Below are 17,122 nucleotides of genomic sequence, written 5' to 3'. Positions count from 1 at the left end.
GAGAGGTTTTGAACAGGAAAAGGGAATTGACTATTCCGAAACGTTTAGTCCAGTTGCACGACATGTGTCAATTCGACTAATCTTGAGTCTCGCAGCCTCAAATCGTATGAAACTTATAACATTTGATGTTAAGACAGCATTTTTGCATGGTGATTTGAGAGAAGAAATCTACATGTATCAACCCGAAGGATTCAACGATAAGACAGGACGAGTTTGCAAACTGAATAAAAGTCTGTATGGTCTGAAGCAAGCTCCGAAAAACTGGAATGATAAATTTTCGACGTTTTTGCAAACTTTAAACTTCGAAAGTACGGACGATGATCCCTGCATATACTATAATCAAAACAAGAGTATCATCATTGCTTTATTTGTAGATGATGGACTTGTTGTCGGAAAAGATGTACAAGAAATGTTGAAAGTGTTGAGTAAGATGAGCAAGAAGTTTGAAATCACATTTGATGACAGCTTGAAAGACAAAATATCATATCTGGGAATGGAGATCAAAGCGAATCGAAATGGAATCTTTGTAAGTCAACCGAAGTACACCGAGAGTATACTGGAACGTTTTAAATTCGACACTGTAAATTCAGCCTATACGCCAATGGAACGAGGAATGTTGACTGATGAGAAGAATTACGAAAATGATAAACCACTGTCGAAAGACAAGCCATATCGTGAAGTGATCGGAAGCCTCCTGTATCTCGCAACAATATCACGTCCTGATATTAGCTTTGTTGTGAATTATCTCAGCAGATTCAACAACAATCCAATGGAAAGCAGTTGGAAGATGGTGAAACGAGTGTTTGCGTATTTGAAAGGAACCGTAAATTATGGAATCTGGTTCAATGGAGATACCGAGCTCATCGCCTACACCGATTCTGATTATGGTGGCGATGCACTCACCGGACACTCGACTAGCGGAGTCCTTGTGATGAGAGGCGGACCAATTGTCTGGTACGCGCAGAAACAACGACTGGTCGCAACATCTACGGCAGAAGCTGAATATCGAGCCGCTGTCTCAGCAATTGATGACGTCTGCTGGATTCGCAGGATTGGAAAAGAACTGGAAATTTTTACATCAGACAAACCAACAACGCTATGTGTCGACAATCAATCCGCTATTCACATGCTGAAGAACTCGTATGATGGAAAAATAACTAAAGGCAAGAAACACATTGAAATTCCTAGAAAATTCATCAAAGAGCACGTAGACAAGACAGTTAGACTGCAACATGTTAGAAGTTCTGATCAGCTGGCAGATATACTTACCAAAGCGTTATCTCGCAAAACTTTTGAAGATTTACGCTCTAAAATAATTAAGGAGGAGTGTTGAGTATTAATTATTTTGTAAAGCGACCTTCAATGGTGAAATCAGACTAAGCCATGTTAGGGTAAAATGTAAGAGCTATAAGTTAAGTTGGTACTGTCAGAACTGGCAAGAAGAGAAGGGGAAAAGAAGGGCTTGTGTCAAACGCCGTATTGTGCGACGTCCTTTTTTTTTCATCTCGACCGTCGAGCAGACAAAATGTTCGGTCTGATAGTGTTTATTAAATAACAAAAGGTATGCACAACTTATGTATTGTATTAATGTATGTTAAATGAAACCGAATGTATTCTTTTTGTAACGCCTATTTTAATTTTACAGGCGCTTTTTGTTATCCAAATAAATTCATTTCTTATCCAAAGTTAATAAATTAATAACATACATACTGGGTGATTTATAAAATAGTGATAAACTTGCTTCCTTTTCTTATCTATCTCTATATAGTCACTGTCATCTGTGTCTCGCGATCGGGAATCCCAGCATTAAAACCAGCCATTATACTGGCGACTGGACGCGTATTGCAATAATTGCGGAGTGATAGCTACCAGAGAACCAGTTGTTGTTTGAGCTGATATTAACTGGGAATATGTGCTTTTGTAAATGTTTTTGTTTTGAGATAACATATCCACCAAATGTTTTAATTTGGTAAAATCCCAGTAAACATGAAACATTAATGCAACGTTTATAACATTGGTCAACAACCAAAATACTCCTTTAATAAAAATGTGTGCACTTAATGCAGTTTTTTATGTAGATTTCAAATCTGCTCTCCAAATTTTTCCATCACGTCACATTTTTGTGCTACACGTAATTTTATATCGTAAAATTGCCATTTTTCACATAAAACGTGCATCTGTACTGCCCTTATTACACGAGTTGAAAAAATCGGATTCGATGATTTAGTCCAGTAGGCATGTGGCACAATTTAAATGACATTTAGAAGTTATGTCAAAATTCTTATTGTGTGTAATTTTGCAAAATGAGTGTAATATTAAAAAAAGATCGCACTTACAATTGGTTTCACAAAAAACGGGACAAGATGAGTAAATCATAGATCGAAAAGCAATGGAAATATGACGTTTATGTCACTTTCATTTGTCCTGTTTTTTTTGAAACCAATTGTACATGTGTAAAAACAACCCTAATGTATTTTGTTACATCTGCGGTCAATATGCTATAAAATGTCAACGTCTGCATATATCGCATATTATTAAATTGATGTATCACCAATATCTCAGTTTCGAAGTAAGGGATCAGGATAAACAATGGGAGATTATTGTTGGTTCCTGCAAACGGAGTGTTCATCGAATTGTTACAGTCGTCAAGCAAAAAGAAAACGATTTTAAGCATCTAAAATTAATTAAAACCATTTATTCAAATCCTTATAAATAAAATTTGCTAATTATTTCATAAAAATTATTATTATTGGGCAAGTTATTATTTTTTTGAAAAGTGTTAAAATCGTGTTTTTTCGTATTTCGGACTCCAATAAAAATTAAACTAGACGTGCACAAACGGCAAAAATCATTTTTATAGAAGTTTTAGGATACAAGGAAGTCATTTATGCTCAAAAGACAAAAAGCGTATGACTGCGATTTTTTTTTGTAGACCTGTGTAATCAACCGTTAAATGAAACGCCTGTAACATAGTTTAGGAAACATTTATTACACATCTCCGAATTATTTAGAAAAACATTGATCGGTCTGCGCCTCAGAAATGTTTCTACTATGTTTCCTGAAAAACGTTGGCGCCATAATGTAGGGTGAGTCGCCATTGTTTTTCTAATATGAATCTTGTATAGTCGTGCAGTGCTCGTCGTCTTCATTTATGGTAGAATACATAAGTTACTCACAATCAAAAGTTTTGAATAGCGTAAAGTTTATGGATAATTATGAATAAGCTACTAGATAAACAGGTAAGTTTTTTCAAAAGTTAATTTACAAGTTCTTTTTCAACTTAACCTCACTATTTCGTTTTGAATTTGCAGAGACGAGAAATATAATTATTATCTATATATATATACATATTAAACAGACGTTACCAAGCCCGGCTGTTTTTCCGAGTATAATATAATAAATTTAATGGTTTTTGCAATAACAGACTTAAAAAAAAGTAGAGGGGTAAAATTATTCCATGAAAAAAGTTAACACCATATTCATCCAACGTTACCAGACCCACTATATCCAACAGCTTTCTCAGTCCCATTTCAGTATAAATAACACAGTAAACCGACGTTATCAATCCCGACATTGTTGCCACATTAAATTTATGGAAAATCGCTTCACATTGTATTGATCTGTAAAATTTCTTGTGTATCTTGAAAGTTGGATTTACAACCAGTGGATATGCAAAAGTGTCACAAAAGAAAATAAGGAAAACCAAAAATAAATCTTATCTGTCTGTCTTTTTGACGCCATGAGTGCCATGACAAACGGATAACTCATTAATAAAATTAACGCCAAGGCGATTTTTTTATTAACAGATATGCAAGTTTGATAGACATTAGTAACATTTTCTTTTTACTAGTTGTACATGTCTATCGAGTTAGTTCAACCAAAATTTAGATACCTATTCCGACCTAAAATTTTAAGAAAATTTATAAAATAACATAATTTTACACTTGCGATTTATTAATGCAATTTTTATTTGACCTTAGGACTACTAAGATGGCCCCTTGAGAACACAGCTACTTTTTAAGGAAAACACCCCGATTTTCAAGGGTTAACAGAAAAGCAGAAAAATCGTGAAGACTCCCGTTTTTAAGATATATTTTAAAATTAACATTTTTTAAAGAATTTGTCCGAGTTTTCGAACTCACCCTTTTTTTAAAAAGTCAAAATTCGGACAAAGTCCTCATGAGTGAAGCGAATTTTAAGAAATATACCCTGTTTTATCAAACGTGAATACGGTTTCGGCCAAGAAAAGTTACCATTTATAAACACTTGGATTTTAAAAATTATAGGTCTTATTGTTAGGGATGGGCCACTTCAGTAAAAAAATGAATAGAGATTATTAAGTTCTTCTCCTATTTTTTTGTGTGCTGCGACAAATAACCAATCATGAACTATTTAACCCAGGAACAATAATAAAGGATTATTAATTAGCAACTAAAAGAATTAATATCCAAATGGTATTGTATCAAAGTTTTCTAGAATAACTCGCTTGTCATAAACAAAACCAAATTCCTTTGTTTCTATTTTATTTAAAAGTTCTTTAGTTTTAGTATCTCTGGTAATTCGATTATATTGTGTACTAATTTTACTGTCTTTGTGTTCTAAAATATTATTCATGCTATCGGAATTAATCTTTTCGGACGTTTCATAGTTTAATGTAAATCCTTTAATTTTGCAAACAACTTTACCTGTATTAGTTTTATAACAATAACTTTTTGGACCTGTTGATACCCAATATTTTAAAATAAATATTAAAATAAATATAAAATATAAAATAAAACTTAAAATTCGTCTTTTAACCCTGTTTTTTCTGTTGGGGGCATTTCAGCACACATATGAATACGGTTTTGTCCAAACAAATTCGGACAAAGTCCTCATGAGCGAAACGAATTTCCCTTTCAAAAACACTCAAAATTACAAATTTTACCGTTTTGAATTTTGTACTAGTAGGTCCCCTCAGAACACAACACATTTTTAATGCTTTTAGCCTGGTTTTCAAAGTAACTTTTAAAAAGTTAAAATTTTTAAAGAATTTGCTCGATTTTTCGAAGTCACCCTTTTTTAAAAAGTCAAAATTTTAAGGATTCTGCCCTGTTTTTAAGAAATATAAGATTCGATTTCGGCTAAAAAAATTCACCTTCGGAAAAACAGTTAACATTTTAAGGATTATGCGTTTTTAAGGTAGTTTTTTAAAAAGTAACATTTTTAAAGACTGACCTGTTTTTTAATGTATGTTAAAAAAGCAAATATTTCAAAGCATTTTAACCTGTTTTTAAGTTTATACAGTTCAAATTTTAAGGATTCTGCCTTGTTTTTAAAAAACAGTTCATAGTGCCGTGAAAATACATTTTACAAACAAACCTCACCGTCTTGTCTTGTTTTTTTAAAGTATATTTTAAAATGAACATTTTTCAAAGATTTTATACTGTTTAGAATTTTGTACTAGTAGGCCCCCTCAGAACACAACACATTTTTAAAGCTTTTAGCCTGGTTAATATGGTTAGTAACTTGTGAAAAAATTTAATTTTTAAAGAATTTGCTCGGTTTTTCAAAATCACCCTTTTCAAAAAAAGTCAACATTTCAAGGAAAATACACCGTTTTTTCAAACAAGAATACAGTTTGGTCCAAACAAATTTTTCTTTCAAAAACACTTAAAATTAACATTTTTCAAAGGTTTTACCCTGTTTTGAATTTTATACTAGTAGGCCCCCTCAGAACACTTTGTTTTTTTGATGATTTGGCCTTGTCTAAATAAGGTAAAACGCATGCTATAGAAACTTATGTAGATGGGTATGTTAAGCACAACAGTTCAAATTTCGCTTCGCTCATGAGGGCTTCGCCCGAATTTAATGATTCTAGAAATCAACCCATTGAACAAGTTTTTAATCAATTTCAAATATTGATAAATTTTTCTGATGGGGTAAAACAGCCTGTCTGTAAAATTGATGTGAAAACTATTTGTTAATGAAAAATAGATGAATATAAACTTTATTTAAAAGAATTATGTGAGTTGGAAAATTCGGTGTATACCCAAACGGTATACACCTTAGAAAATGACCAAGTCTTTAAGGTCATTTAAAAATATAGGAGTACATATACATATTTCAAGTATAAATTCCTTCAGTTAATGAAACTATGCATACAGCATACCTTAGTTGAATCACAGACGTTGAATCAGTTTTATTATTTGATCGATAAGTCCACATTTAAATCCGAAAACTGTCAAGTCAAATTTATCAGATTTAACTAATGCATTCGAAATATCATCAAATTCATAATACATTTTATCTTTAAAAAAATATAAATTTCTATATCTGAATGCTCTGCTTATATTTGGAGGTATTCCAGCAAATAATTCTGAAATAAGGCCATTTTTCTTTGATCTAAACAAACACTCATCAAACTCAATGTACAAGACTTTATCATAAAATATATATGTTTTTCCAGAATAAGTTCTAAATATTGCATCAATTCTTTTTCCTTTTGGTATTCCTAAATTTTCAATAGATTGACCGTTATATCCACTTTTAACATTAAAACTTGGAAAATCAATTAAATAATATAAATTTTTAACAATCATTAAAACATCACCTGAAGGTCTTTTTATAAATATGTGAAATTTCTTGAAAATCATCTGGCAAAAAATAAAAATAATCTTTAATAAATTTTGGTTCTTTATCATAAGTCATGTCTTTTAAATTGACTACCAAACATATTTCTTATAAAAAATATACATATGATGATTTGCAATTAAGAATGTATCAATTTCTTTATTAAAATCACATAAATTACCGAATATACCTCTAGGCTGACCTTCAGGGACGCTTTGTCTTACAGTAGGTTTAACTGTTGTTGTTGTTGGTATTAATTCATATTTTAATCGTTCAGGTCTTCCATATAAATATTGAATTGCCCACATATCGTCTTGAGTTAATTTATCAATATCACCTTTATAATAGGCGTACATAATTGAATTATTATTTGCAGAATGTTCAGTACCTAATGTGTGTCCGATTTCATGTAATAATACTGTATAAAAATTAGTTTGGCCATCAGGTGTATTGCCTGATTCCCCAAAATACCAATTTTCTGATTTATCAAAATGAATTCCTAGACATTCATCATTATTTGGAAAGAAGCCATGTGCTAAAACATTACCTTTTCCATCAAAACTGCTAGAACATATTCCTTGTTGACACCGTGAATTATGATTATGTTGAAACAGCGTATTAGAAAATGAAATAAGTATGTCCGGTTTAACGCTATTGTAATTAAACTTTAAATTTGAAACAGATTTCCATTGATCAAAGGCTTTTTCTGCTAATTCTTTCATTTCGTTTGTAGCTAACGAAAAATACCATTTAAGATTTGTGTTATTCCATTTTTGATAATAAACTCTATAAGCTGTTGGATTATCTTTGACACCACATCTGGGTGTTTTCATTAAATCAAGTGTTTCCTGATTCAAAGTTCCATCAGTTGGTAAATTGTAGAATTCTTGAAACCTTATTAATGCTTCATTGGTTTCTGTTAATGATGATCCATTACTATCTGAATACCCAAATTGCTCGAAATAATTAGTAATATTCATTTCCAAGGGACTACCTGATAAAGATGAAATACTAAAAAATAGTAAAAAATACTGGCAGACCGAAGTAATACATTTCATTTATTACAATAAGAATCATAGTCCACTGTGTGGACACTGATTCCATCAACCTTCTTTTTATTTAAATAAATGGAAAACGTTGTAGACACAATTTATGGCGTATTGATGAAATACCTGTAATTGATGAATCAACAAAAAGTTATACTTACAATGAAATTAGAGAAACTAATGTCAATGTGAAAGAACTTGAACAGTATACGATCGAAACTAACATAAGTGGATGGAAACATTTATCAGGTGCTTATATTTTTGTCAAATCTAAAATTAAAAACGATCCAAATAATTATGCAACCATATCAAATAATGGGATAAATGATTTTATCTACGACTCTTTAATAATAGACGCATTATGTACGTAACTATAGATACATAATACCCCATATTAATCACTAGTGTTTAATGAATATTAAACACTAGTGAATAATGGATTTATTTCAAAATGTCCTAAAATACTGTTCCTTTTTTTCTAGAAAAATATAAACGTCAAAACTATGTATGTATTCGTTTTTTACGTGTTATATATTTAACAGTTATTATTCTGTGTAGGATTTAAAATTTAAATTTACAATCTAAACGGAATTCGTATTTCGCGATTGTAGATTGTAGATGGCTCTGACGTTGTTTACGTTGCCACCTGCTACTACGGACGCTTAGCCACCATTGTGCGTATTGTTTTGAATTTTGATTTCTTGCGAAAATTTATTACCGACGAGTGTTTTTATAAGAGGTTATCATCAGTTATAATGAATGAAAACACTGAAAATCTTCCTGGCACACCTCCCGAAGTGGCAGAAGCAGCTGGTGCTGTTAACCTGTTACCAGAGAAATCTCAAAAATTGTACAAAATAGCGTACAATCAATTCATGAAGTGGAAACAAGAAAAGAAGATTACCTCATTTTCCGAACGGGTGATATTAGCATACTTTGCAGACTTATCAAGTAAATACAAAATTTCTACGCTGTGGACTTATTACTCCATGCTACGAAGTACTCTCAACATCAATCATAACATTAATATAGAACAGTACCATAAATTAAGAGCATTCTTAAAGCGTCAAGGAGAAAATTACCAGCCAAAGAAAGCGAAAACGCTTAGTCCTCAACAAATAACTAAATTCATCACTGAAGCCCCTGATGTAAAATATCTAGCAACGAAGGTAAGAAATTATTGTTTCAAAATTATGTTGTAGGTTCTCATTTATTATTTTTTTAAAGGTGGCTTTGATAATGGGCATAATGGGTGCATGTAGGACTCAAGAACTGCATTCAATGCGAATTCAAGACATCAAAGATTTGAATTCAGCTTTTTTGGTAACACTGCCCAACACTAAAACAAAGATTAGAAGATCTTTCACAGTAACTGAAGATTACTATTTAATATGCAAAAAGTATCTTGATTTACGTCCAGCTGAAGTGCAATCAGATGTGTTTTTCCTTAATTACCAGAATGGTAAATGTACTATGCAGAGAATAGGTATCAATAAATTTGGTGGTATGCCGAAAGAAGTTGCAGCATATTTGGGGCTCCCAAATCCAGAATTATTTACTGGACACTCTTTTCGTAGATCCTCGGCTACTTTATTGGTGGATGGTGGAGGGGACATAACCGATTTAAAACGCCACGGAGGATGGAAAAGCTCCTCCGTGGCAGAGGGCTACATAGATAACAGTGTGAGATACAAACTAGAAACATCAAAGAAAATTTTTAAACAGGTGAATCCCTCGTCAACACCATGTACATCAATTCGAGCTCCTGTAATGGCAGAAAACTGTGAAAACATAGAGGAGTATGCTGCTGTAAACTGCGATAAAGTTGTGATGAATCCATCTCCCCCATGTACATCAAGTGAAACTAATTGTGGTTTAAGAGAAACTAGTAATTTTGTTAAAAATTCCCATTCCCTCAGTAGTAATGTCAGTGTTGACATGAAAGGCAAGCCAATACAGATTTCAAACTGCAGTGGCCATTTTACATTTAATTTTCTTGCTAAGACAAGTAATAATAATAATTAATTACTTATTTGTTTTGTTTATTGTTTCTGAAATAAATTATTATTTGTGAAACGTGTATAATTTGTTTAGAGTCGTAGATAAAACGTCGTATTTAACTAGCGCATAATGGCTATTATTCACACGGATGATTTACACACTCGCCTGCGGCTCGTGTGTAATTTTCATCCTCGTGAATAATATGCTACATTATGCGCTTGTCAAATAATATACTATTGACTATGTGAGGCTATTCTATGAAGGTGTATTAATAGAAGAAACAAATTATGTGGGTGTTGCTACGTTAATTTCAAATCTGATTGAATTTTCAGGAGATGTGTCTGACACTTCAGCATCACAATTATGTTGGTATCCAGACACAGCAGATTCAGCAGATACATCTCAATATAAATATGATGAGCAAAATAAATCTGAAAAATCTAAAGATTTAGGTGTCGATATAAAAACTATTGTTTCAAAAATCACAAATAATTCTGCATTCAATAAAGGATATTTAGAGAGATGGTTGTTAACAAAAGATGGAAAAACTATTACAAAATTTATCCCTTTATCTAAAATTTTCCGATTTGTACGAGACTATAACAAAGTTTTGAATGGAAAAATTCGCATTGAATTACGTAAAAATCGAGTGAAAAATATATTACATGCTAAAGTTGATGGAAATTATGATTATGAAATATCTGATATTAGTTTGTGGATCCCAATAGCAAAACCCTCACTAGAAACTGAAGAAATGTTATCTTCATTATTAGTTAGCGAATCGAACTTTCTTTGTGGATGGAATGCGCTTAACTGTTACCGTAGTAATTTGTGGTCTTCTGGAAGTGGAAACTGGCGCATTGTAAATAATCAAAATAAAATATCTAGAGTTTTTGATGTGACAACGTCTTATAATTCGATTGAGCCGGCTGCACGCACGAAAAAACATGACTCATGCGGCGTTACCTCGCACTGAGGCGTTGCGTTACCTCGCTCTGAGGCGTTCCATGTAAGGCTTGAAGTGCAAGCGAGAACGCGGAACGAGCGACAAAGAGGCACAATCGGCCTTCGCGTTCGGCAGCGTTCGCCATCCGTCTCTCTCCTACTTGAGTGAGCGATGCGTCTGCGTGGACAGCAATTAAAATTTTCTTTTGAAAAATGCTACCATTCCATCAGTATTTTCTTAAGACGTTGTCACGTTCAACTATCGTCAGTAAACCGACTTTACAGACAACCGATTTTTATAGTTTTTTCTAGAGCTGACCGAAATGATAATTTTACCAAGACAATGATGATTTTTGATAATATGAATTTAGAAAGAATAAATATTAAAATCAATGGTACGCAACATCCTACTTATGAATATCTGGTGAATAATGAGGATTTACAACGTTTGTATGCCGCATTCCTTTCATCTAATTATAAAAAAGATTTGGATGAAGGTACGTGTGTTAGCTATAAAGATTTTTGTAACCGATATTTAGTTGTTGCTTTTGATGTAACAAAAGAAAATGATGAAAATTTGTTTAGTAAAACAAAATCGTCTGAACTAGAAGTTAATTGGACATTAAAAGATTATCAAAATATTAATTACAATATATATGCTGTAGTTGAATCTCAAAGAATTGCAAATATGAATATCATAGATGAAAAGATTTACTTGGAAATGAAGTAGCCTGCCTCACGCTTCGCTTAGTTCGCCTTTGGCTCACGAGGCTGTGCCGAGTTTTTAATTAAATAAATGACTGATTATAAAGTATATTTATCACCTAATCAAATAAAAAAACTCCAAAGTTGCAAAGATAAAAGAATAGATTGTAATATAAGATTTGATTTAACAGAAAGAGCTAATAAAACAATTAAATTGAGAGAAAAACAGATTGATGAAATTAAAAAATGTAAAAAAGACAAGAAGAAATACTGTGATATCAAATTTTCTCCAACACAGATAGGTGGATTTTTGCCTGCTTTAATTCCTGCAGCAATAGCTGCAGCCAAAGCATTGGGATTAGGTGCAGCCGGATATGCAGGTACTAAATTAGCACAAAAAGCCTTCGGAGATGGTTTAAAAAAGAATAAAAAAAAAACGAAGAATCCGAACAAGTCGGAGACATATGGACAAGGAATAAAATTGATAGGAAATACGGCTTAAGTAATATAGAAATATCTGATATTATGAAAAATGAGAAAAATCATGAAGCTACGCGAAATTTTCGAGGTGTTTTTGCAATTGACATGTTACCAAAAAAAATTAGAAAAGATGAATCAGGCATAATTAATTTTCAACCATCTAATCGTTACGGCTCACACTGGGTATGTTATGTAAACAAACCATATTTCAGTTTTGGTATTTCTCCACCAGAAAAAATTAAAACATATTTATTAAGTAGCGGAAAAAATATTGCGTGGAACAACACACAATTGCAAATGAATTCGTCTGTTTTATGTGGCCATTGCTGTATATACGTAATAATTAATGTAAACAGAGGCAAAGATTTTTATGATATATTATATTCTTTTAAACAGATACCGTGTAGTTTCAATGAGAAAAAATTCGTGGACATAGTCCACTCATGAGCTATTTCAATATTCGGCTATGCCTTCATGATGAATCTTTGATTCAGAATATTTGTATGTTATAAATGGAAAAATATCGAGAAAAACGCTTGTATGTATACAGAAAAAGTTACATATATTTTTATAAAATTGGATTCGGATTATCTATTAGTAAATTATTATTTAGTGCATCGGGATTGTCTTCGTTAGCCCTTCCTCCACTAGTTTGTTTATCTCTTGGTGCAGGGGTTATAGAAATATTAGATAAGAGATTAAAAATATCAGAAAGAATTGAAGAATATAAGTTGATTTATAAATTTTATAGACAGTTATTGCATTTATATAAGGCTGATAAAATAAATGAAAAAGAAATAAATATACGTGAAGAGGAATTTGTCAGTAATTTTAATTATTTTCCCAGAGAGAAATACCTAGAAAAAGTTCACTTAAACGGTAATTAATCCTCAACCTTCAGCAGATTTTTAATGATATCCTTTGATTTTTTAGTCAATCGATTCGGTTTGCTCATGAGACCCTTTTTTATTCCATCACCTCGTAAATGTTCATTCAACGATTTTTCTTTCATTTTGTTTAGAATGGGATTTAAAATTTCCTCTTTATATGTAGAAAACGGCGGTGATTTTACGTATGTAGACGCTATATTTTTAAGCCCTGAAGTTACACCTTGAATGATATCCTCTTTATTATTTTTCCAAAAAGGTTTTAGTATATTGCGATATAAGAAGCCTAATGCTGGTATAGCAAATTTTTTTATAGATTGAAAAATATTTCCACCTCTAATATCTCTGTGATATTTAAGACCAAACCCATATTGTTTCGGAAATAATTGTTTTCTATGAACGACAAGTACCATTTATTCTACAAGAAAGAATCAGGTAAGACGTCCCCAAAGGCGAAGACAATTACTGAATATCTAGAACAAAATTTAAGCACTCTCCATTAAAATTTATCAATTGATTTAGCTGATTTGTAACAGAAATGCGAATATGAAATATATAATCCGTACGATTAATTGGTAAATATTTTGGATGCGTTGGTTCAATATTAATTAAAGATCTAGGTGAAATATTTGGAGTAAAGGCGTATATAACATCACTTTTAAGATTGTTTTGATAACTAGATGAAATTAAGGAACAGTGAATCAAAATTTGATCAATATCTTTGGTGATATTACCAATTTTTGTTGCATAGTTTATTCCTTGTTTATATATTTTTTTATCAAATCCTAAAAGCTCATGAATCTTTCCGTGGGAAAAGTCAATTTCACAATCTATGTCGCGTATAATTAGCATAAAACGATTAGTTGCATAATTTACATCAAAATAAAACGGGGGTGTTTCAAACGTTCCAAAATATTCTTGGATATAATTATTTAATTCATTTTCATCGTACAAGCCGTTTGGTAATTTTAATATTTTCCAATCCTGTTCAACCCGAACCCCATCTTTTCTAATTTCATTCTGTTTATGCTCACGAGGGTCTTTAGATATGCGCTGCACTAGTCCCTTTAGGGACGACCTGTATTTTATTTCATTATTTTTATACTCTTCAGTAATGTTATCCCAACTATACCAGAGACTTGCTGTTTTTAAAGCAATTTCACCTTTTAATCCGGATAAATTAATAGGATTTTCAGAATAACTTATTTCAAAATAATTTTCTTTAGATCTGATGTGTATTAGGCTCATTTATTCAGTTTAAAAAAGCATGCCAAGTGTCGTGAATATCTTTTTGTGATCTGACTTTTTTATAAGTTTCATTTTAAACAATTTATCAAGTATTTCTACGCATCATTATATACTTCAATTGAATCATTTCAAGGAGTTTTTGACGCTATTAATAGATCAAGACGTTCTACCATTTCATTCGGATCTGAAAAAATACTGCTTCCTGTTTGCTGTCTTTCATAGAAAGGAATTTTTCGAATATCTTCTAAAGCACGTTTATATTTTTTCAACTGTGAATACACATATTGTAAATTATCAATTTTTTCTTGCTCTTGTGATTTCTTTGCGTTTGTAATGTGTGCATTTAATGATTTTAATTTAGTTGATATTTCGGGTATCGTTGTATCAATTTTTGCATTTCGATTTCTAATGTCTAACGATAATAAATGTGAAGGTTTTTCAAATTTAAATTTTTTTTCAATAACATCAAAATTTAAATCTTTATCCGGATCTAAACTTATTGCGGTATGCACAGAAGGTGATTTCGGTAATGATAATAATTGATCTGATTCGCCTGCGGAGCCGTAGTCCCTTTCAGGGACGCTTACATCATCGCCTTCGGTTTTGCCTTTGGCCTGCGGACCGTTCTTTGATACATTTTCCTCGATTGCTAAAACATTGTTTTTGTCCAAATTCGCTTCGCCCGAATTATGAATGAGCGAAGCTAATTCAGTAATATTATCAAGTTTGTCAGTTATAGGCCTCTGTAGTTTTTTAATTTCTTCCTTTGTTAAATGATCTTTAAATTGCTTTAAATGGATCCTGTTTTTTATTATTTTACGATTTTTTAAAATAGCGTCAATTATTTCAGCATGCGAAGCACTAGTCCCCTCTGGGGACGCCTTGCCAGGCTTTGTGGACATTTTACTATCAGTGTTGGTCATTTATATTTAGTGAAAAAAAATATTCCCGGATATGGATTCGAACCTTGGACTGATCAAAAAGTTTTTTTAGGTTTACAAAGAATTTAATCTTTCACCCCTTTTTATCAATCCATACCAACTTTATTTTTGGAGTTTACGAAGAATTTAATCTTGCGCCAGGGATTCTTCGTTGGTTATTGAATTGTTTTGGACTTTAATACTTTCTAAATATTGTATGTCTTTGTACATGTTGTCTACTTGCTGTTCAGCTAATCTTATTTTTTCAATTAATTGTCTTGTACGTTTTTTCAGATACTTTATTTTGTTATCTTGTAATTTACTTATTCTTAGTTTTATTCGCATAATTCGTGAACCACGTCCACTCATGAGAGCCGAAGGCCGAATTTGAAGATCAATTTCATTATTATCTGAAGATTGATGAATTTCTTGGAGAAAGTTTGTAACACGTTCATCAGAAGTAGACGACATTTTATAAATTGAGCTATGAAGGTTTTTATTTTATCTGTTGCATATTGTCAATATAAGTTAGCAAAGTCAGTTGATAATTTTTTTTTATAAAGTACCGACACGAGTTTGACAGGGCAACAATAACGATTTTTTGTCCGCATGATGGCGCTCCAGCGCCCGAAAGGCGCTAGATTTAAATCCAAAAAAGCTTCATTAATTCTCAGAATTTCATGTCAAGCTTGAAATTTGATGACAATAAATTGCACAATTTACATTTTTTAACTGTTGTGCTAAAAATGCCGTGTTGTTGTGCAATAAACTGCCACAATAAATGTGGTGTTCACTTTTACAGACTGCCATAAAAAAAAAAAATTGATCCGGAGAGACGAAAAAAATGGCTTGACAATATACAGAGGGAAAATTTATCTGAATACGCTATGATCTGCGAGGTACCAATAATAACTAGTAAAATAAAATAATATATTCATAACTATAAATATATTATAGAATCACTTTACGGAAGACCAGTTCGAAAATAGAAAGGACCGTAAAGTGTTACGTTGGAATGCTGTCCCAAATGTTTTTAACTTTGCAAATCAAGATTCTAAGAAATCGTTAAAACGTAAAAGAATAACAATAAATGAAGAAAATATTGGTATATTATTGTAACATTAGTCTGACTTACGTATTAAAATATCTATTGCTATGGCAGACACCGCTACTATCAACGTTGAACATTCTAAAGAATTTCAGGGATTGATAAAATCGTTAGAAAAAAAATTGGAAACTGCAAATAAAACAATCCAAACTTTAAAAAATGAAAATAAACAACTACTTAAAAGTTTAAAGAAAATTTTTCAACCCGAACAAATTAGGTCTTTTAAAAAAGGTTTTTCTAACTGTACAAAATGGTCGGAGCAGACGGTAAGAAAGGCTTTAAAGTTATACCTTACCTGTGGTTCAAATGGCTATGAAGAAATTAGAAAACAAAATTATCCTATTCCAAGTATCAGAACTTTGCAAAGAAGATTACAATTTTTTAAGTGCATGCCAGAAATACACGACCAAATTTTTAAATTGTTAGAGACAAAGGTGGACTGTTTACTTCCAGAAGAAAAACACGCCGTGTTAATGATTGATGAAATGGCTATAAAGCCTGGATTACAATTTGACAACAGTAGTGGTGAAGTAATAGGTATGATAATAACACAAATTTTGTTTTTAATAATTAGTCATAATAAATAATTACTTAGGTAAACCTACACTCAAAAATTCTGGTGATAAAGATAGCGATGAGTATGCAAGTCACGCTCTTGTGTTTATGCTGGCCGGCGTTACGACCAGATGGAAACAAACTATTGGGTATCATTTTACAGGAAATACATACTCAACTACAGAGGCAAATGAAATAATTTTATCAATTTTGAAAAAAGCTCATTCGATCAAATTGGATGTTTGCGCTATCATTTCGGATATGGGACCACAAAATCGAGCTCTTTGGCGTCTAAATCAAATTTCGGCTGGTAGATTTTCAAAAATTAACAATGTACAAGAATATCTCATTAACGACACCGAAAAGAAAAAAATTTATTTTGTAGCAGACGCCACCCATGTGTACAAAAATATTCGACTTGCGTTAACAGATGGAAATACATTGTATTTAAGTCAAGATGTTGTTAGTAAATATAATTTACCAACCAATGAAATTACCATTGAACCCATAAAGAAAGTTGTAGAAGAAGATAATAAAATGGAACTAAAAATTGCACCCTATTTAAAAGAAACCCATTTAAATCCAAATCATTACCAAAAAATGGCTGTACAAGGGGCT

The 17,122-nt window shown here is 31.8% G+C and overlaps 2 protein-coding genes across 2 annotated transcripts; one reads left to right on the top strand and one right to left on the bottom strand.

The window, feature by feature from the left end:
• Positions 1-5,776: 5,776 nt before the first annotated feature.
• LOC135143431 (matrix metalloproteinase-24-like) lies at positions 5,777-7,589 on the bottom strand. The gene is made up of 2 exons (XM_064075298.1): positions 6,791-7,589; positions 5,777-5,853 (listed from the first exon to the last, which is right to left on the bottom strand). Exons 1-2 carry the CDS (start codon positions 7,587-7,589, stop codon positions 5,777-5,779), a joined length of 876 nt encoding a protein of 291 aa, XP_063931368.1.
• Positions 7,590-8,410: 821 nt separating this feature from the next.
• Positions 8,411-9,684, top strand: LOC135143430 (uncharacterized). Its single transcript, XM_064075297.1, has 2 exons — positions 8,411-8,824; positions 8,883-9,684. Exons 1-2 carry the CDS (start codon positions 8,411-8,413, stop codon positions 9,678-9,680), a joined length of 1,212 nt encoding a protein of 403 aa, XP_063931367.1. The 3' UTR covers positions 9,681-9,684.
• The last annotated feature ends 7,438 nt before the right edge of the window (positions 9,685-17,122 follow it).

This window comes from Zophobas morio, unplaced genomic scaffold, assembly GCF_036711695.1.
Source record: "Zophobas morio isolate AGI-343-1 ecotype UQ-CSIRO unplaced genomic scaffold, CSIRO_AGI_Zmor_V1 ptg000058l, whole genome shotgun sequence".
Lineage (NCBI taxonomy): Eukaryota > Metazoa > Arthropoda > Insecta > Coleoptera > Tenebrionidae > Zophobas > Zophobas morio.
This window is presented reverse-complemented; position numbering and strand designations above follow the sequence as displayed.

What these genes read in the sequence shown, in the direction of transcription:
- LOC135143431 (XM_064075298.1), bottom strand. Translation starts at nt 7,589, where the DNA reads ATGAATATTACTAATTATTTCGAGCAATTTGGGTATTCAGATAGTAAT. An exon ending in TCAGCCTAGAGGTATATTCG is followed by an intron (nt 5,854 to 6,790) that starts GTAATTTATGTG and finishes GTTGATTTCTAG; the next exon opens with AATCATTAAATTCGGGCGAA.
- LOC135143430 (XM_064075297.1), top strand. Translation starts at nt 8,411, where the DNA reads ATGAATGAAAACACTGAAAATCTTCCTGGCACACCTCCCGAAGTGGCA. An exon ending in TAAAATATCTAGCAACGAAG is followed by an intron (nt 8,825 to 8,882) that starts GTAAGAAATTAT and finishes ATTTTTTTAAAG; the next exon opens with GTGGCTTTGATAATGGGCAT.